This window comes from Sturnus vulgaris, chromosome 16 (genome assembly GCF_052056855.1).
Source record: "Sturnus vulgaris isolate bStuVul1 chromosome 16, bStuVul1.hap1, whole genome shotgun sequence".
NCBI classification, from domain to species: Eukaryota; Metazoa; Chordata; class Aves; order Passeriformes; family Sturnidae; genus Sturnus; species Sturnus vulgaris.
The window spans coordinates 7,018,493-7,034,998 of record NC_142258.1 but is presented as its reverse complement, the minus strand read 5'-3'; the positions used below and the strand labels follow the sequence as shown (position 1 = coordinate 7,034,998).

At 38.7% G+C, this 16,506-nt stretch overlaps 1 protein-coding gene across 3 annotated transcripts in view; it reads left to right on the top strand.

Annotated features, from left to right (window-relative positions):
* CYTH3 (cytohesin 3) overlaps positions 1-16,060 on the top strand; it is a 48,360-nt gene extending 32,300 nt beyond the window's left edge. The window contains exons 6-13 of one of the 3 annotated variants that reach the window (XM_088174370.1): positions 24-104; positions 2,139-2,251; positions 3,348-3,496; positions 4,266-4,378; positions 11,496-11,574; positions 11,656-11,727; positions 11,861-12,015; positions 12,629-16,060. In XM_088174370.1, coding sequence (XP_088030496.1) covers positions 24-104; positions 2,139-2,251; positions 3,348-3,496; positions 4,266-4,378; positions 11,496-11,574; positions 11,656-11,727; positions 11,861-12,015; positions 12,629-12,701 — 835 coding nt within the window. In that variant the 3' untranslated portion in view covers positions 12,702-16,060. Of the gene's footprint in view, positions 1-23; positions 105-2,138; positions 2,252-3,347; positions 3,497-4,265; positions 4,379-11,495; positions 11,575-11,655; positions 11,728-11,860; positions 12,020-12,628 lie in introns of those variants that run through there. The other 2 variants (XM_014869542.2, XM_088174371.1) reach the window with 2 other exon arrangements.
* The last annotated feature ends 446 nt before the right edge of the window (positions 16,061-16,506 follow it).

Below are 16,506 nucleotides of genomic sequence, written 5' to 3'. Positions count from 1 at the left end.
ATTTCTATTTTTGTCTTTCACAGAGATGAATTTAATATTAAAGTTCTTCAGGCTTTTGTTGAACTCCATGAGTTCGCTGATCTCAATCTTGTACAAGCCTTAAGGTGAGTAAATTCTTTCTGTTTTTTGACCTGAGCTTCCTCTATCAAATTGCATGTTTATATGAGTCACTGTGTTGATTTATTTGTCAGAAAGCTGCTCTACAGCTCAGCACAACTGTACAAATTACTGTGCAAGTGAGCAGAGACAGCTCTGTTAAACCCTTCTGATGGCTTGTGTGTGTGCTGCCTTGAGGGTGAAAACTCCTGGGAATTTCAGACAAATACAAACAACTAAAACAGCTCTTACTCCTTGGTGTGCCTGCCCTATGTGGACATTTGAAGACCTGTTTTGTATCTTAGCACAGACATAGGTTAAAAAAGAAAGAAACTCTTTACTTAAATAAGTAATTTTCTTCCTCCTTTTATTCCACCCCGACTTGTCCTTCTGGGCAAGGAGGGGGAGAAATTCTCTGACTGTAGTCACGGATTATGTTCAGTCACAGAGAGGTAAACTTTGAAACAAGCGATTTCCTTCTGCTTGCCTCAGTTTCCTACTTGTCATGTGAAAGAAAGTGTAATAGCTTAGTTTATTTTTTCCCTTGCTACATGAACAGTTCTCTCGATTTATCTGGGATGCTTGCATACCCTGACCTTGTGAGATCCCTTCTCATCTTGATGAAAATCCGTAACAGATTGATCAAATTAAGTTGACTTGGACAGTTCTGCCTGGGTTTTTTTTTCTGAAGTGACTCCCTCCTGACACCAGATAAATGGAAATGTCCGTGTGATCTTTGTTTCTGGTGCAGTGCCTTGTGATGTGGAGTCAGAACAGCTTTGCTATGGTTGAGTGATGTGGTGATGATAACTTGAGCTGCCTGAGGCTTGGGCCAAAGAAGCCTTTTCTGTGGCTGCTGAAGCTTGTCTGGGAAGCTTCCTATTCCTGTCTCTTTTACCTAATTTGATGTTAGGTTTAACTTTATTCTTCCTTAGCAGCTGCTACTATTAAATGTTTGTATTTTGGTAGCTTACAAAATTCGTGATCTGGGTTGGAACCTTGCACGAGGTGAGTAAAGACAGTACATAGAGCTGACAAACTAAGGTGGCCTGTGACACTTGAATATAATGTCCTAAAATGAAAACCGATGAAGATAGGAATAAATGGTTGTTATATTGGCATCCACTGTACAGGGAGTAGTGAGAACTTGTTTTGCATGGCAGAGCATGTAACTTTGCTGGTTTAGATCCTGGTTTAATTCAGATAATTCTTTTGTTAAGAGATAAAAGAATAAATTATGAAATTCATTGGAACATTTTAGTGCCACAGTGTGCCAAAATAAATTTGTGAAGACTTCTGTCCTGTATGCATTCCAGTGTACTCTATGTAGAAATAATAAGTTACAAAAGTGAACTCTGTATTTCAGTTTATGCTGCTAAGCAGCAGCAAGATCTGCTGCATATATTGCAAAATTACTGAAATGATGACATGAGTTGTTCTTTTTAAGGCCTAGGTCTGATTCTTGTAGGGTGAGCTTACAGTAGACAGGCAGCACCTCTCTAAGCAGTGGGCTTTTCTTCTGGTTGTTACAATTTTTTTGAAAGGTTTTGTATGAATTGAAGTAAATATGTTAAGTCCTTTTGTATTCCTTGTTTCTCTCTCCTTACACCAGAAATGTTTTGCATAATGTGTCTTATTACATTGAGAATAAAGTCTAGCTGACTGTTCATTGCTTTTTGTAGCCAGGAAACCCAGGGAGGATTGAACTCATTTTTTTCCTGCATAGCATTCTCATGGCAAAAATGGGATGCATACAGAAAATTGTTTACTAGTCTGGAAAAAAGAGAGAGCCTCAGAATATGAACTGCCATATTATCTTGCCTGATAGCATGCAGTGTTGCTGGCTGAGTTACTGGGCTAGCCATCTGTGCATGTTGCTTTATAATAGCTCCTGACTTGTGTGTTGAGAGATTGAGAACATATTTCTAGGACATTCTATATAGACAATGCTGAGTTTTTTTCTGTTTGTTTCGGGTTATTTGTAATAAATATTAAATATATAAATACTGGAATGAGTCCAACACTATTCTTCCCTTCTGTAGGCAGTTTCTGTGGAGCTTCAGACTCCCAGGAGAGGCTCAGAAAATTGACCGTATGATGGAAGCTTTTGCTTCACGCTATTGCCTTTGTAACCCAGGAGTCTTCCAGTCTACAGGTCAGTCACAGGAAACCACAGGAGTTCTGAAGTACTTGTATAATCCAAATACATATTTTATATATAGAGAGAGAGAGTGAGAGAGGTATATGTATATATATGTATGTGTGTGAATGTTCTGCTACATCTGATGACAGGACATAATGGCCAGTTAGGAGTAAAATAATGTGTGAAATGAGAAATACCTGAGAACTGAGAAAGTGTGATTGTCTAATCCAGGAGATGCAAACTTAATGGTCAGAATGCATTTTCATTTATAAAACATCACAGAACTGCACAGAATGCCCTGGCATTGCTGTTCTGTTTGGTTATATACACAAATAGATTGCTCTTGATCACTTAATTTAAGGAACAGATAGGATGGGAAGAGGTTGGTGTAAAGTGGGTCTGTGACAGCTAGAGAGGAAAATAGCTACTGAAAACAAAGTGCTGAAGATGCAGGCACATTCTTCCTCTCTGTAGCAGATTTTCATCCTGCTTTTTCTTACACATAATTTTGTACTTGAATTCCAGGAGAATTTACTATAATCATAACCGTGTCAAGAGGCATAAAATCTACTTTGTCATCTTCTGATATTATCCAGTAGTGCTAGCTACCTCCTGTATGCCAAGGAATTGAGTCAATGTCATTTTCAGTCTTTTTAAATGTAGTCAAAATATTATTTTGAAGAGTTCATTCTTTCTCTTTGGAGAGAGCTTTGGAAGTACTTTGAGTAGGAGGAGGCTGATGGACCAAGTTTATTATAGCATCCACCACTATGATTTAGGCAAAATCTGTGCAGAGAACATTTTGCCCAACACTTCAACATTTCAAGTGAAATGTTAATTTAGGGTGATAGCAATGATTTCATAAGAATTTAAAATTTTTGGATTCTCATGCAGTTTTTCTTATACTTGTTTTTTGTTTGAACTGTAACATTTTTTTTCTTCTTGGACTTACTTCAACAGCTTAAGGATTTTAGACTTTTATATACAGTGTTCAGGATTTTTTTACTGTTTCTTTTTCTTTATCAGTCAGGATGAGCTTTATACTAATTTTACAGGTTTGTACACACAACACATGGGAAGATAAAGCATTTTTCAAATGTGATTTCAGATACATGTTACGTGCTTTCATTTGCCATCATTATGTTGAATACCAGCCTGCACAACCACAACGTGCGAGATAAACCCACAGTGGAGAGATTTATCTCCATGAATCGAGGAATTAATGAAGGTGGAGACCTTCCAGAGGAATTGCTAAGGGTAAGTTGGGCTGGGTAAGACAAAGCCTGGATTTGTGTTTTTAATAGCAGACTTGAAAGTGTGTACAGGAGTTCTCAAGCAAATTTGTAAAGAGGAGGCAAAAGAACAAAGCATGTAACCGTGTGTAACCATTGGAGTAGCTGAAAGAAGCATTTTTTGTTATTCACAGCTACTTTGAGCTAGTTCTCCCTATATCCAACCTTTTGTTGAGAACATGTTTCAGAGAAGGTGCTCTGTGTATCTCTCCATAGTTTGCTTATGGCAAAATTCTTGCAGAATTGGCTTCTTATGAAAAAAAATAGTATTTCTAACAGAAAAAAATAGTAAAAATTTTCTTCATATTTGCCTTTCATTTTTCCTTCATGTCTTGTGGAGCTCCCTCCTTGAGAAATCAGTAAAAATAACTGCTGTAAGATGGTGTTATGGGCTACACTGTTTACTGAAAATCCAGATTCAATGGCAAAACTTGTACTAAATGAAACTGATCTTGAAATCTTTGAAATACTAAATGCTGAAGTTAAAATTGTCATTGCTAGGAATGCATAATAAATTTTACTGAAGAGAGACTTGATTATGGATGAAGTAGTTTGATTTTAAACTTGATCAAAGTAATAAATGAAGATTGACAGGGGGTGGTTCAGAATTTTATGGACAGTATTTCCATAATATGTGCTATATCTAATAGTCTGAGAAGCAGTAAGATTATCCTGGTTGCATTTTCTGTTAAGACATTTATTAATGAGGTCTTTTTCCTCTTTTATTTTTCTAGAATTTATATGAAAGTATTAAGAATGAGCCATTTAAAATTCCAGAGGATGATGGAAATGATCTAACGCATACATTTTTTAATCCAGATAGAGAAGGTTGGCTGCTGAAATTAGGTTAGTCACAAGGGCAGTTCTGCTGCTGTGTGTTTGTTCATTGTTAGCATGTTTGCTGCTCCGTGTCTTCCTGCTTTCTTGTGAAGGTAACAGGTTTAACTTTGTATTTTAAAATGTATGTACCAAAATAAGTAGCTCCTTTACATCTGAAGGCTGTTGCTTCTTATTTTGCATACCCAAATTAGCAATCTTGCTTCAAACTTCAGAGTTTTATTTCTGAGATCTGAGAAATAAAAACTCGTCGACAAAAAGGAAACACCACATGGTATTTACCACATGCTGTGACTGATAAATAACAACTAAGTCTCCATAAGGTCATTTTAGAAAACTGTGTGATGTTTCAACACAGTTTTCTATGTACAAAAAAAGGATTTCTCTTCAAATAGTTATTTTTGTATGTCTTTATTTTTCCATATTATTTGTGAGTTTCTCTTGGTTTGGTTTTGGCTATGATTTTTTAATGAGTGGTTTAAATGTGCCTTCTTGTTTTCCTTATGGCCTATGACCTATCACCTTTCTGTTCTGTGACTGGCTGTCTCTGCTTATTCTGCATTAGGAGGTACGTATCTGATTGCTTTCCAGTCCCCTCTTCTTCAGTTGCTCATTCTTTTATTTTCTTCCTCCTTCCTCCTGGATTTTTCTTTTTTCTTTCTTTTTTTTTTTTTTTCAATCAGATTCGTTGTAGCATTTTGCTTTTTCACTCAGTGTCACTAACAGTGTCATCAGTGGTGCTCTGAGGGACTGGCATGTCAGTGTCTGACTCACATGCAAGTGTATTCTGCAAAAGAAGAAAGTGCTTACATGCAAAGCAGAAAAATAAGGATGACTTCAGCACACTTTTCCCATTCATGGAAGAACATAACAAGGGAAGAATAATCTCTACTGAGAGTAAACAACATATCTTATTCTGTCATGAAGTTTCAGAGTGTTTTTGACATTTGCTAATCAATGATAATAGATTCTTGAAACATTGATTACATTTGAGCTACGTATTTGTAAAAGCTCTTTTTCCTTTTTAAAAGCTTGTTTTCCTTTTAAGATAATATATTTAGCTTATTTAACAGGGTCTTAAATGAGCTTCAAATTTAGGGTTGCAGAAGCCTCAGATAGTTCAGTCTCCTGGTACTAGAAGATGCCTTTGTTTTTACAGGCTCTTGTAAAGTTGAGTTTACTTTTTTGCTTGGCCTTAGAGAATTATTTTCCTACATAAAGGACACAGATACTCTGTTTCAAGAGTTATTTTTCAAAACAATAATTTAAAAAAATTTAAACACCGGCACACACTTCACTAGAGCCAGGTGTTGGCCACTTTAACGTGTAAAGTGGAAGGAACTTTGGTAACTAAAGTTTGGAAAGGGATGTGTGCTGGGGTGCACATAGGGAGGATGGTGACAGTAGAGCCTGGATAGAGCCATGAGCCCACTCTGCTGATTGCACCTGGAGCTCAGTGGTCATGCTTGTGCTGGAAGGAAATGGATGTGAAAAGGAAACATTTGGAATTCATTCACATGCTCCCCAGTGTTGAATTCTGACCTCTCTGCTACAGATGCTGTGGAGCTCCTTGTCTAACTACAAAGAAGCAAAGCTCTTGCTTTTTTTGACCTGTATTGGCTCAGCTGGCAGAATTTCAGACATGACTTTGCAGCTTTTCTCCATTTGGTAGTGTGAGATGATGGTTAACAGAAAAGCCTTTCAGGCTGCTCTGGGTGGAATGTGCTTCTTGCAGACGAGGTTGAGTGTGAGGCCATCCTGTGCCTGTTGCTGTTGCCAATGCTCCCTCGTGGGCTTCCACTCGTCATGAGAGTGCAGGCAAGTGTGAGTGTGTGTAGAGGAGTGACAACATCCTCTGTGGAAGAAACTGCCCGTAAAAGAGATCTCATAAAAAATAGAGGAACAAAGAAATTGAGGAAGTGATGACTGAAAGTAAGTGAAAGCTGCCAGGAACTTCTGCACAGTCTGTCTCTGGCTCTGGTGCAAAGTCAATAAACCACAGGACTGAAAACTCTGCCTGAGTCTTCGGTGTGTAGGATGCAGATGAGGCACAATGCACAGAAAACCCAGTAGTAAAAGGGTGTGTGAAGCAGAAGGGTGTTACACATAACACTCCCACGATATGAGGGTTATTTGAATAAAGAAATGAAATGTGTCCAGAAGCCTCTGGTGAATCAGCCTGGGAATGCCTGGAGCTGTGCTTCCATGTAAGACTGCATTTTTCAACAGACACAGACTGGTACAGACTAATACACTGCTGGTTTAGATGCAATGACCAGAAATAAACCTGGCAGTCTTTTTTTTTTTTCTTCCCCTTCCTTTTATTTCTTTCCTCTCCTTTGAGTTTCCTATTTGCTAGGAGTATTTAACTGTATGTTGAGAATGCTGTCTCAATCCACATAGTTTGCATTTTTACAGTACTTTCTCTTGGGAATTACTTCTTGTGAAATGGGTAGGGTTTCCTTCAGTTCTAGAAGCTTCTGATATTAAAAATTTGTGTATTGTTGAAATGCTAAAGAGACAAACTTCTGTATGAGGATTTAAATGCTCAGTTGTGATAAAACATAAAAGTTGTAATAGAAAGCTTTTATATAAAACTATAAACATGACTAAGACTACTTACAGACTATAAGTATATCAAGATACAGTATTTTGTATCTGGTGTTTCTTGTAGTCAGCTCTTCCCATTTATGTAGTTGTGCCCCTTTTTTAGTATTCCATCCCTCACTATATTGATTTTTCTCTGGGCAGAAGATAGATATTGTGAAACTTTAATATATTGTAAAATTCATCTGTCTAAAAGACCAGTCTGGGTTTTAGAAGGCTGCAGGGGTGCAGAAGGCTTTTGGAGAGTTTGCTACTCTGAATTGTTCAGAGGTTGCTGCGTTAAATCCAAGTGCTAAACCTGGCAGCCAGACAGCAATTCTGGTTTTATCTATCTAGATTAGCCAGTGCCTTAAAATAGACATCTTTATCTTGGTAGGCCTGAATTATCATTCAGTTCTGCATTGTTTGAAGCATGGTGTAGTGAAAATAAATGCAGCAAGTTAAAAACTGAAAGCTGCTGAGTGCTAGTGAGTCTTCCTTGGAGCAGCTTGACACAGTATGAGCCTTCAGATTTTCCTGCATAATGAGTGGTGTCGATACCATGAAATTTTCTGCCATCCACTCTAAGTTATTTTGAAATTGTTGCCTGTGCTGTCTTTGGGAATGGCCAAGTTAGAACTGTTTTGCCAGGAAGGTGTGTCCTTGCCTTAAACAGCTTCTCTTGGCAAATCTCTTGGTTTGTGTAATAATTTCTTCTAGTTAGAGGGAAACTATGACATTACTCCCCCAAGCTGGAGAGGAAATGATTCTAGCCAGACACACGAGTGTGTGAATTCTTTCTGCCAGTCAGGCGGTTACCGAGTGCTTGGAGATGATCCAAAAGCTTCACATCCGGCCTGTCCCGCCAGCGGTGCTCGTTCCAGCACATCTGTCCTTGGGAGGATGTTGTTCCTCTTCCCTGAGCTGGGTGGGAGAGCAGTGCTGCTTCATCAGGAAACCGGTGCCTTCCTCTGCCTGCTCGGCTCCTGTGGGGACTGGGGCTCTTCCAGGTTGAGGCAGTCAGTGCTGTGGTCAAGGGAAAATGCTTTCTAACAGAAAGCCAAACCTTGATCCAGCCGTGTCATTGCTGAGTCTCTTCTGTCTGGTGCTATCTAGATGAACTCAGGAGAAAAAAAACATTCTTGGTGTGTGCATCCGTCTCCCTCAGCTCTAAAACTTTTATATAAATGAGCTGAAGATTTGAGTAGAACTTTCTAACTTTAGATACCTTGCTGCCTTTAGCCTTAAGGCATTTTTTGCTTTGGAGATTTATGTTTCCTAAGTAATTGCCAGTTATTTTTCCCTTTATTATAGATGGTTTCTTTTACCTTGTTGCCTAGTTTGTACTTAGCCCAGAGTTAAAAAAAGATAATCCTATATTAAGTTACAAAGGTGAAGAGGGTTTCTGTTCCTGTTTTTATACGTTTTACATTATAGCCTTTTCTTGTAGTTTACTTACATTTCGACCTACCGTGGAAGATACTGTGCTTCTGTGTTTCATTATTTGAGATGTCTGTATTTTTGTCTGTATTTTTGTAATCATCTTGATCTTTCAGAAGTGTGTCACTTATCTCTCCATTTCTGTAAATGTTTATGGATTCCTACTCCAGTTTTCTTGATCCTCTTCTGCTAACTTAATTCCTTCTAGTCTTAATCTTTAAAAGGCTGGGAGCTGGAATAAGAGATGAAATACTAAACCCTCTGTTGTTGTTTTGTGAGCCTACAGCAATCTCGGCTGAGGACAAGAATGTTTTGTTATCACATGTTTTTACTATTAATCTCGTGTGCAGTTTACAGGCCATAGCACCTTATCAGCCAACTGCTTGGGCTGCAGCCCATTGTAAAGGCATATTAAACATGTGTGATGTGCTGACCCTTGCAAAATTGATTAGTACAGATTAGATTTTGAGCTTTATTAGAGTTTCTGTGCTGTTGACAGCTGAAACTCAGTAATGGGGATGGGGAAACAGAGTAGTTCCTTATCCCACCAAAAAAAAAATCCTGCTTAACTGCTTTATTGTTTGGGGTTTTTTTTCTTTCTTTCTTTCTTTCTTTTTTTTTTTTTTTTTTTTTTTTTTCTTTTGGAAGAGTAACTGATAGCTTGGTGGAGCAAGGACTTAAGGTCTATTTCTATGACTCCCATGACTGCTGTAAGCCAGTGGACTACTGGCTGTTGAAGGGAGCAAGAGGGATGTTGTTGGACATACTTTATCTTCTTTGTGGCTTCCCTGAAGCTGGGAGATGTTTCATGACAAAAGCTTCCTCAGAACTGCAGCATGATTACAAAAGGTTTCAGGTTTGAAATATCTGTCTTTTCCTGAGAGAGGGGATGTTGTCAGGAAAACATTCAGCAAACTCAGCTGCTGTTCACTGCTTGGCAATTCATATTGTTCTGAGTGTGTGTGTTTTAGGTCTGTTGTTTCTTTCTTAAATTATAAACAGGTCTTCTTTTAAATATGTAGTTATTACTGATTTTTTTTTTTATTATTATTATGTTTTGACATATCCTAGTTTATAAGAAACACCTTTGTTCACTTCAGTCTGCTCTGTGGTAGTAACCTCTTTCCCTGTTCAATCCATTCTCTCTCCTCCTGAACTATTTTCCTACTAGAATTGGGCAAGCCATGACCTCTGATAGCTGATGTTACCTGTTAGCCTGAGAAACATGGTTGGTTTAGGGCCATAAGAATGTGATGTTTATCTGCTAACCTTGGAGAGCAGAACGTGACTTAAAGCCATGGCAGTTGATGCTGGGTTATGTGAAAAGCAGTCACGTTGTGGTGGTGGCAGGGAGTGCCCTGGCAGTCACTGTGACTCGGCAGCTTCCCCTCCCATTGGTCTGGAAATGAGTCAAGCTTGAGTTCATCATTCCAAGCCCAAATACTTCCTGATACTTGAGCCAGCTCTCGGTCAAGGTGATGGGGAATTTTTCTAGTGACTTACGTGCCAGTTTGAACATCTCTGCAATGCTTTATTTAAGGATCTCTCACTGTGGTTGTACTAAAATGCCACCAGTTCTTCCCTCACTGTCTCCAGTTCACTCAACCATTCATTGTGTCACAGCTTCTGCATCTTGCACTATTTTGCCTTCGCTTATTTCACCACACCTGCTTGCGGATTCAATTTTTCTTAAGATATGAGTGCATCCGGTGGAAACAAAGTTTGAGTACAGTGAATGTTGCAGTGTGTTGGCACCAGGTTGTTGTGGAGGTTGTGAAACCCAGCAAAAGGAAGGGTGCAACATGCAACATTTGCAATAATGTAAATATGCAGTAGATTGGTATCAGGAAATGTCATGATATTCCTAGAATTGTTCTTTAATTTAAATATGATTTGGATTTCTGTATTAAACAAAAACCCAGCTGTCTTAAGCAGAACAAAAAGATTAAAAAGTTATGCTTATGTCTTAAATTTGATTGTATGACTTGGATTAAACTGGGTGTCTTATGTGTATTGATGGTGCTCTTCTATGCACAGGTGTTCAATAGCAAGATCAACTCTTTTGAAATGTTGGTTTAATGAAATTAAATCACTGCTGAATGGATGATGCACAGGTGGTGACATAATCCTGAAGTCAGATAACTATGGTGGATCTAAACCTTTAAACTAATAACATATGCATGCTCTATCTACAATTGTTTTTCTTGGAAATAAGTTTAAAAATAATGTAATGTGGGAAGCCAGGTGTGTTCTGAAGCAGCCAATGGCAGAAAAACAACTGAAAGGGCCAGAACAATACAGTTGTTTCTAAAAAGCAGCTGTAAGGAAGAACTCAGTGATTGCTGTTGTCTAAACTGTTAATGAAGGAAAAATTGGCATTTTTGGAGCAGTAGCTATTTCTTCTGCCAAGTGTACTCAAGGATATATTAACCCATGAAGAAAAGATGTTTTTAAAATATTGAAAGATGACAAATAGTAAATATGGTAAATTTTGGCATAGAATTTGCTCCTCATTGATGACACATCATATTTGTTCTGTTAATGTTTATGAGTAATTTACACACTTGATGTTAAATCTGGAAGTAAAGACAGGTTCTTAATCATGTTTGCTCATGGGTGGAATGACAGGAAGGTGATAAAATGCCCTTAATTTTATTGCTGGGACCCTTTCCTTGCTCAGGCTGTGGAGGAGGTTGTTCCTGTTGCAGGGACACAGTTGCTGGTTCTGCAGCCAGTGCTGGATGTCAGGCAGCCCAGGGCTGGCCTCACCCACACCCTGGCAGCCCTGGCTGTGTCCAGCTCTGGGCAGAGCTGCTGGTTTTAGTGCAGTGGACACATGTGAGGGCCAGGACAGAGGGGGCAGGCCTGGCCACTCACTGTTGCCCACAGCTCTCATGGCTGATGGCACCTCCATAGTTGATGCTGCCTCAGGACAAGTTGCAGTAACATGTACCTTTAACCTCACTCATCTGTGCCTGATCCATTTATCATGAAGCAATTAAACCATACTTCGAAGAATAAGGAAAACTTAATTGTTTCCTTGCCCGTTGTTGAAGCCCTGACAGCAGCACATGTTTAATTCTGGAATATTTTTTGTTTGTAGGGGGAAGAGTAAAAACATGGAAACGGAGATGGTTTATTCTGACTGATAATTGCCTGTATTACTTTGAGTACACAACAGTGAGTATATATCTTCATGAATTGTCTTTGTAATCAAGATTTATAAGTAGCTGATAATGTGATATTTTCCTAATTTTTTAGGACAAAGAACCCAGAGGAATTATTCCACTAGAAAATCTTAGCATAAGAGAAGTCGAAGACCCTAGAAAACCAGTAAGACAGTTTCATATTTATTTTTTAAATGAAGATGAGTAAGCCATATGGAACTTAATTGTACTGTTAAATGAACTTATTTGTCAGTTTTGTTCTGTTCTTTTAAATTTACTACTTCATTTCTACCCTCCAGAACTGCTTTGAGCTCTACAACCCCAGTCATAAAGGTCAAGTAATTAAAGCATGTAAAACTGAAGCTGATGGTAGAGTGGTGGAAGGCAACCATGTAGTGTACAGAATATCTGCTCCCACTCCAGAAGAAAAGGAAGAGTGGATTAAATCTATCAAGTGAGTTTCAAGTCTTAAATACCTTTCAGAAATGAAGTGTAAGCTCTTTCCAGAGTATGATACGAAGAGAATTTGTTTTAACTTGTTTGAAGAACTCTGTTGTGGCAATGTCCTTGAGGACTAACAATGAGCTCTGTGGGGTTGCTGGATCAAGATACAAATCTGTTTCTGTGTGGTCCTAAGGAAACAGTGCTGCTAACTCAAATGAGGAGAATATGCATTTATTGTTCTATGCAAGTGTAAAACCTTGTTGGAATCGTCTTTAAACCTAATTCTATTGGATTCTTAGTTCACCCAATAATTAACTTTAGTGCCATGTGTCTTAAGCGTGTTCACAAGCAGCTTTGAACTTCTGCAACTTGACTTTATGTTGGAAGGTTTCTAAGCAGACCCACACTTAAAGAAATAAATAATAGTCAAGGTGTGAAGGTGTGAATTCTGTTTAAATCACAGTAGAATAGCACCTAGTGCTGAAGCAATACCTGTGGTGCTTAGAAGTCAGCCATCCGTCTTAAGAGTGTGGAGTCATCCACAAGGAAGAGAGAACAAAAGTTTTAGTTTTCAAAACCAGGTATTTGTTAACCAAACCGATGATTCTTTTTTTCTCTTCCAGAGCAAGTATCAGCAGGGATCCCTTCTATGATATGCTGGCAACAAGGAAAAGAAGAATTGCAAATAAGAAATAGAACATGATCAGCAACTTGTAGACCTGCATCAACCTATAACTGAGCATACTGTGGAGTGATAAATTGGACAAACTAAATGAAGACAACTGTAAATTTTATATATATACATATATATATATATATATATATATACATTTTACTATGGCATAAAAACTTGGCAAAACTTTTCAGGGTAAATAGTTACTGGTGTATCATTTGAAGTAAGCTTCAAATCCCAGAGAATGATTGATTGATTATATTGGAACTTAATTCAGCTGAACACATGGAAGCCTTGTTTTCATTTACATTAGTGACAACTCCAGTTTACTTGTGTTGGGAGGGAAGGAGCTCAGGGCTAACACTAAAATGTCCTCTACCTGTTACCTGAGCACATTTCCCATAAAAGGAGTGATTATAAGACTTTGAGTTCTCACTAAAGTGCAACACCAACAGTGGAGCACAGCATGGTCTGGCACTGCATTTTCTTGTAAGCAGAAACCTCACAATCCCAAAGTCACTTTTCAGTCATGTGTGTTTCCCAGCGACATCTGAGTGCAGCCTTCATTCAGGATTCCTCTCCTACCTTTATGGAAATAGCTTTTCTTCAGAAACACAGTGACTGGCAGCTCAAAGGTACCTCGTGGTGCCAGGGGGTTTGTCAGTGTGCACTGAATTATGGGCAGGGCCCAGCAGCAGAGGTTTGAGACTGTGGCCATGACATGAAGTACCAGGTGTTGTCTGGTGTTTGCCAGTTGGCTAAAACTCATTCCTGTCTGTCATACACTCCCAACAAACACTAAGGTTTAATGACTGGTTGAATCTGCTTTTTATATAGCAATGTCCTTCTTATGTTTGAGATGCTGTAGTTTGATTAACACTAAGTTACTACTAAAGGAGAGAGATGACAGGGCTTGTGTGATTTTAGGCCTTGCATATGAAAACCCCCCAAATATTTTCACATGTATTGAATATTTTTAAAGGGAAAAGCCAAGGAGGTGAACTGTTTCTGTAAGATGCAGCCCTAGAGTTTTATCAAGCAAAGGAATCAATCCTGCTTGCGTAAAACTTTGGACATACGGAGTTTGTGCAAGTTCATACAAGTTCAGTGGTTTTATTGCATTCTTAAAGGCAGTTTTCAGATTTGTGCTGCAGCAGTTGAAATTGAAAAAATAGACCTTTTTTCTAAAAAAATAAAGTATCGATTACCTGGTGCAGCTAGACTTCCCCACAGGTATGTGTCTGTTTTTGAAACCTGTGAAGATCTTTCTGTGGTCCTACTGATGGGTCTTTCAGGAACACATCAGTGCTTTTCTGTTGATAGCACACATATTGTTCTTAAGGTAAAGCCCCTAATTCCATAGTGGGGGCAAAAAGTGGGAGGTTTTGACTCTACTGCTTCTGTTACTACTCAGTTTTTCCCAAACTTGTTGAACCTGAGCCCTGCCTACTGTGCCAGTGAATGTGTTGGAGACCCAAAATGTTAAAGCAGCTTTGCTTGTTGGTTATGGGAGCACCTCTGGGTCTGTTGTAGGGAGATGTGCTGCACTGGCAAATCCACAGACTTACCAAGCTGATGTGTTTGAAATATCCTTTGAACTGTAAGGGAGAGTTTGTTTCACTGTTCTGTCTTACTGATTTGCCTTGTTTTGCATGGGGTGTCAGCCTTGTGAGTGTTTTGCTTTATTGCATGTTTGCAAAAGAGGCTGAGATGAAAAGAACAAAGTAAGCCTTCCTACGTTTTAGATTTTCCCCAGGGTGTGTGGAATTGCTTGGGTGAGTGTTTATATCTTAGTGCTTCCAAAGGAGTAAAACTCAGCCAGAGGAGGTAGAATCCTTGAATAAGTGTCAGTGTGGGGATATCTTTTCTTAATGGAACACATTTAAACTCTCTATAGAAATGAATTAAGTTGTGTGTCCTGTGTTTGCAAAGCAGCACAATGATGGAGCTGCTGCCAGCACTTACTTTGAGTCTTCTGTTCTGCAGTGACATTTTGTTTTCAAGCACCTGCCTACATCAGTCTTAGCTTTGGACAAGTAGATTTGTAATGCAAATAATGACAAGCCAAATCAGTGGTACTAGTGAGCATAAAGGTGAAAGGCAGCAAATACAGTATTTCTGGAGAAATGTGAGATTACAAAAGCATTAATAAGCCATGAAGCACTTTTGTATCAATTCTTATCTTCTGAAATACCACCTTTGAGGAAATCTATTTATTTTACCAGGTGAGGATGTCTGCCTATAGACATGAAGGAAAGGCCTTCACAGTTAATTTGCTGTATTTAGTTTAAAGTTCTTATATCCAGCAGAAATAATTATTTAGAGTAACATGTAACTGAGGATATTATAGCAGGAAATATATTATTTCTTAGCATTGAAATGCAACATCTTAAACAGCTACTTGTGGTGCTCAGTGTATCTATCTAATTTACCAAAGCTAATGGAATAGCATTTTTGTGTGTATTAATATTTGATTTCAAATGTTCTTTGTAACAGTATTAACAGGGAGTGAAACTGGCCCAAAATTTCCACTGGCCACGAGGCCAGTAAAACAAAGTGGCTTGTGAAAATTTTGGCCATATCAGGTACTATCCACGAGGGTGAAGAAAACTCTCTCAACCTTTCCCTTTTTTATTGGGCTTCAAGTCCAGGGGTGGCTACTGAAAGTGGCTGCTCTGTGGCCTAAAGCAGGATCTGTTACAGTTTGGCCATGCTGAGGAAGAGTCCTCTGGGGACAGCAGGTTCTCCCTTCCTGTGGCACTGAAACTGGAGTAATTCTTGAGCTCTTTGCTTTTGACCCTGCCCTCTACAACTGCAGGGGCAGTGAGAGCTGTGGTGCCAGTGCAGCTGGGAGGGAACTGTACAAAAAAACTTAAGCTCAGCTGGACTGACTTAAATTTTACAATATTCTGACAAAATAAGCTCTGCGTCACTTAGCATTTTGAACCATTTTAAACTGGTACAAAACTGAACCTTTATAAAGTGAGCAGCATTTATAATGCTTCATATATAAAAGAAAACCTGCATATTTTTAAGATTTATTACATATCTATGTAGATATGCTTGCTGGAAAAGCTAGGTCTGTTGTAGACCAGATACTACAAATTAAGACTTGTGGCTTACCAGTTTCATTTCTATATTTTCTTGGAAAATGTTTCTAGCTAGAGTTTAAATATAAAATGTAAATACTGTACAGGTATGTATTGATGAGAGTATTACTTGGTGTATACAAGTGATTTGCATGACAAATATTCTGTATCAATCATTGTTATAACGGTGATGTTCTTATGTAAAGCCACTGCAATATTAATGTTTTCATTTATCATTAAGACAATGTTGCTTAAATCTGTCAGTTTTCTCAAAAATAAAGTGTGAAACTCTACTGTCTCCTCCTTTACCAGGAATACATAGGAGGCAATTGCTGACTCTTAAGAGGTTAAGGTTTAATTTTACCACTGCTCTTCTAAGTAAAAAGCCTCTTTTCCCTACCCTTAGGCACAGTAATTTAAATTACCGGTTTAATTTTTCAGAGAAAAAAAAACACTTCAGCTGCAAAATGTTTCAGTAAAGTGTGTTACCACGTGAGTGTGACTCCAGTAAAAGCTGGCTTCCCTTGAGAGCCACCCTAAATTGAGGGATTTTATCCATTCCCTGCCAGGAGTTTCAGTCAGATGGTGGTGGGGGAAGCGGATCTCTGCTCCTGGAGTATTAATTAGTTTCCTCAATTAGCAATTAGAAGCAGGTGCTGCTGCTCCACAGCTCTGGGGCAGTGGCACCGAGTGCCAGTTGTTGGCTGTGGGGCTCTGAAGGGAGGCACAGCAACAACAC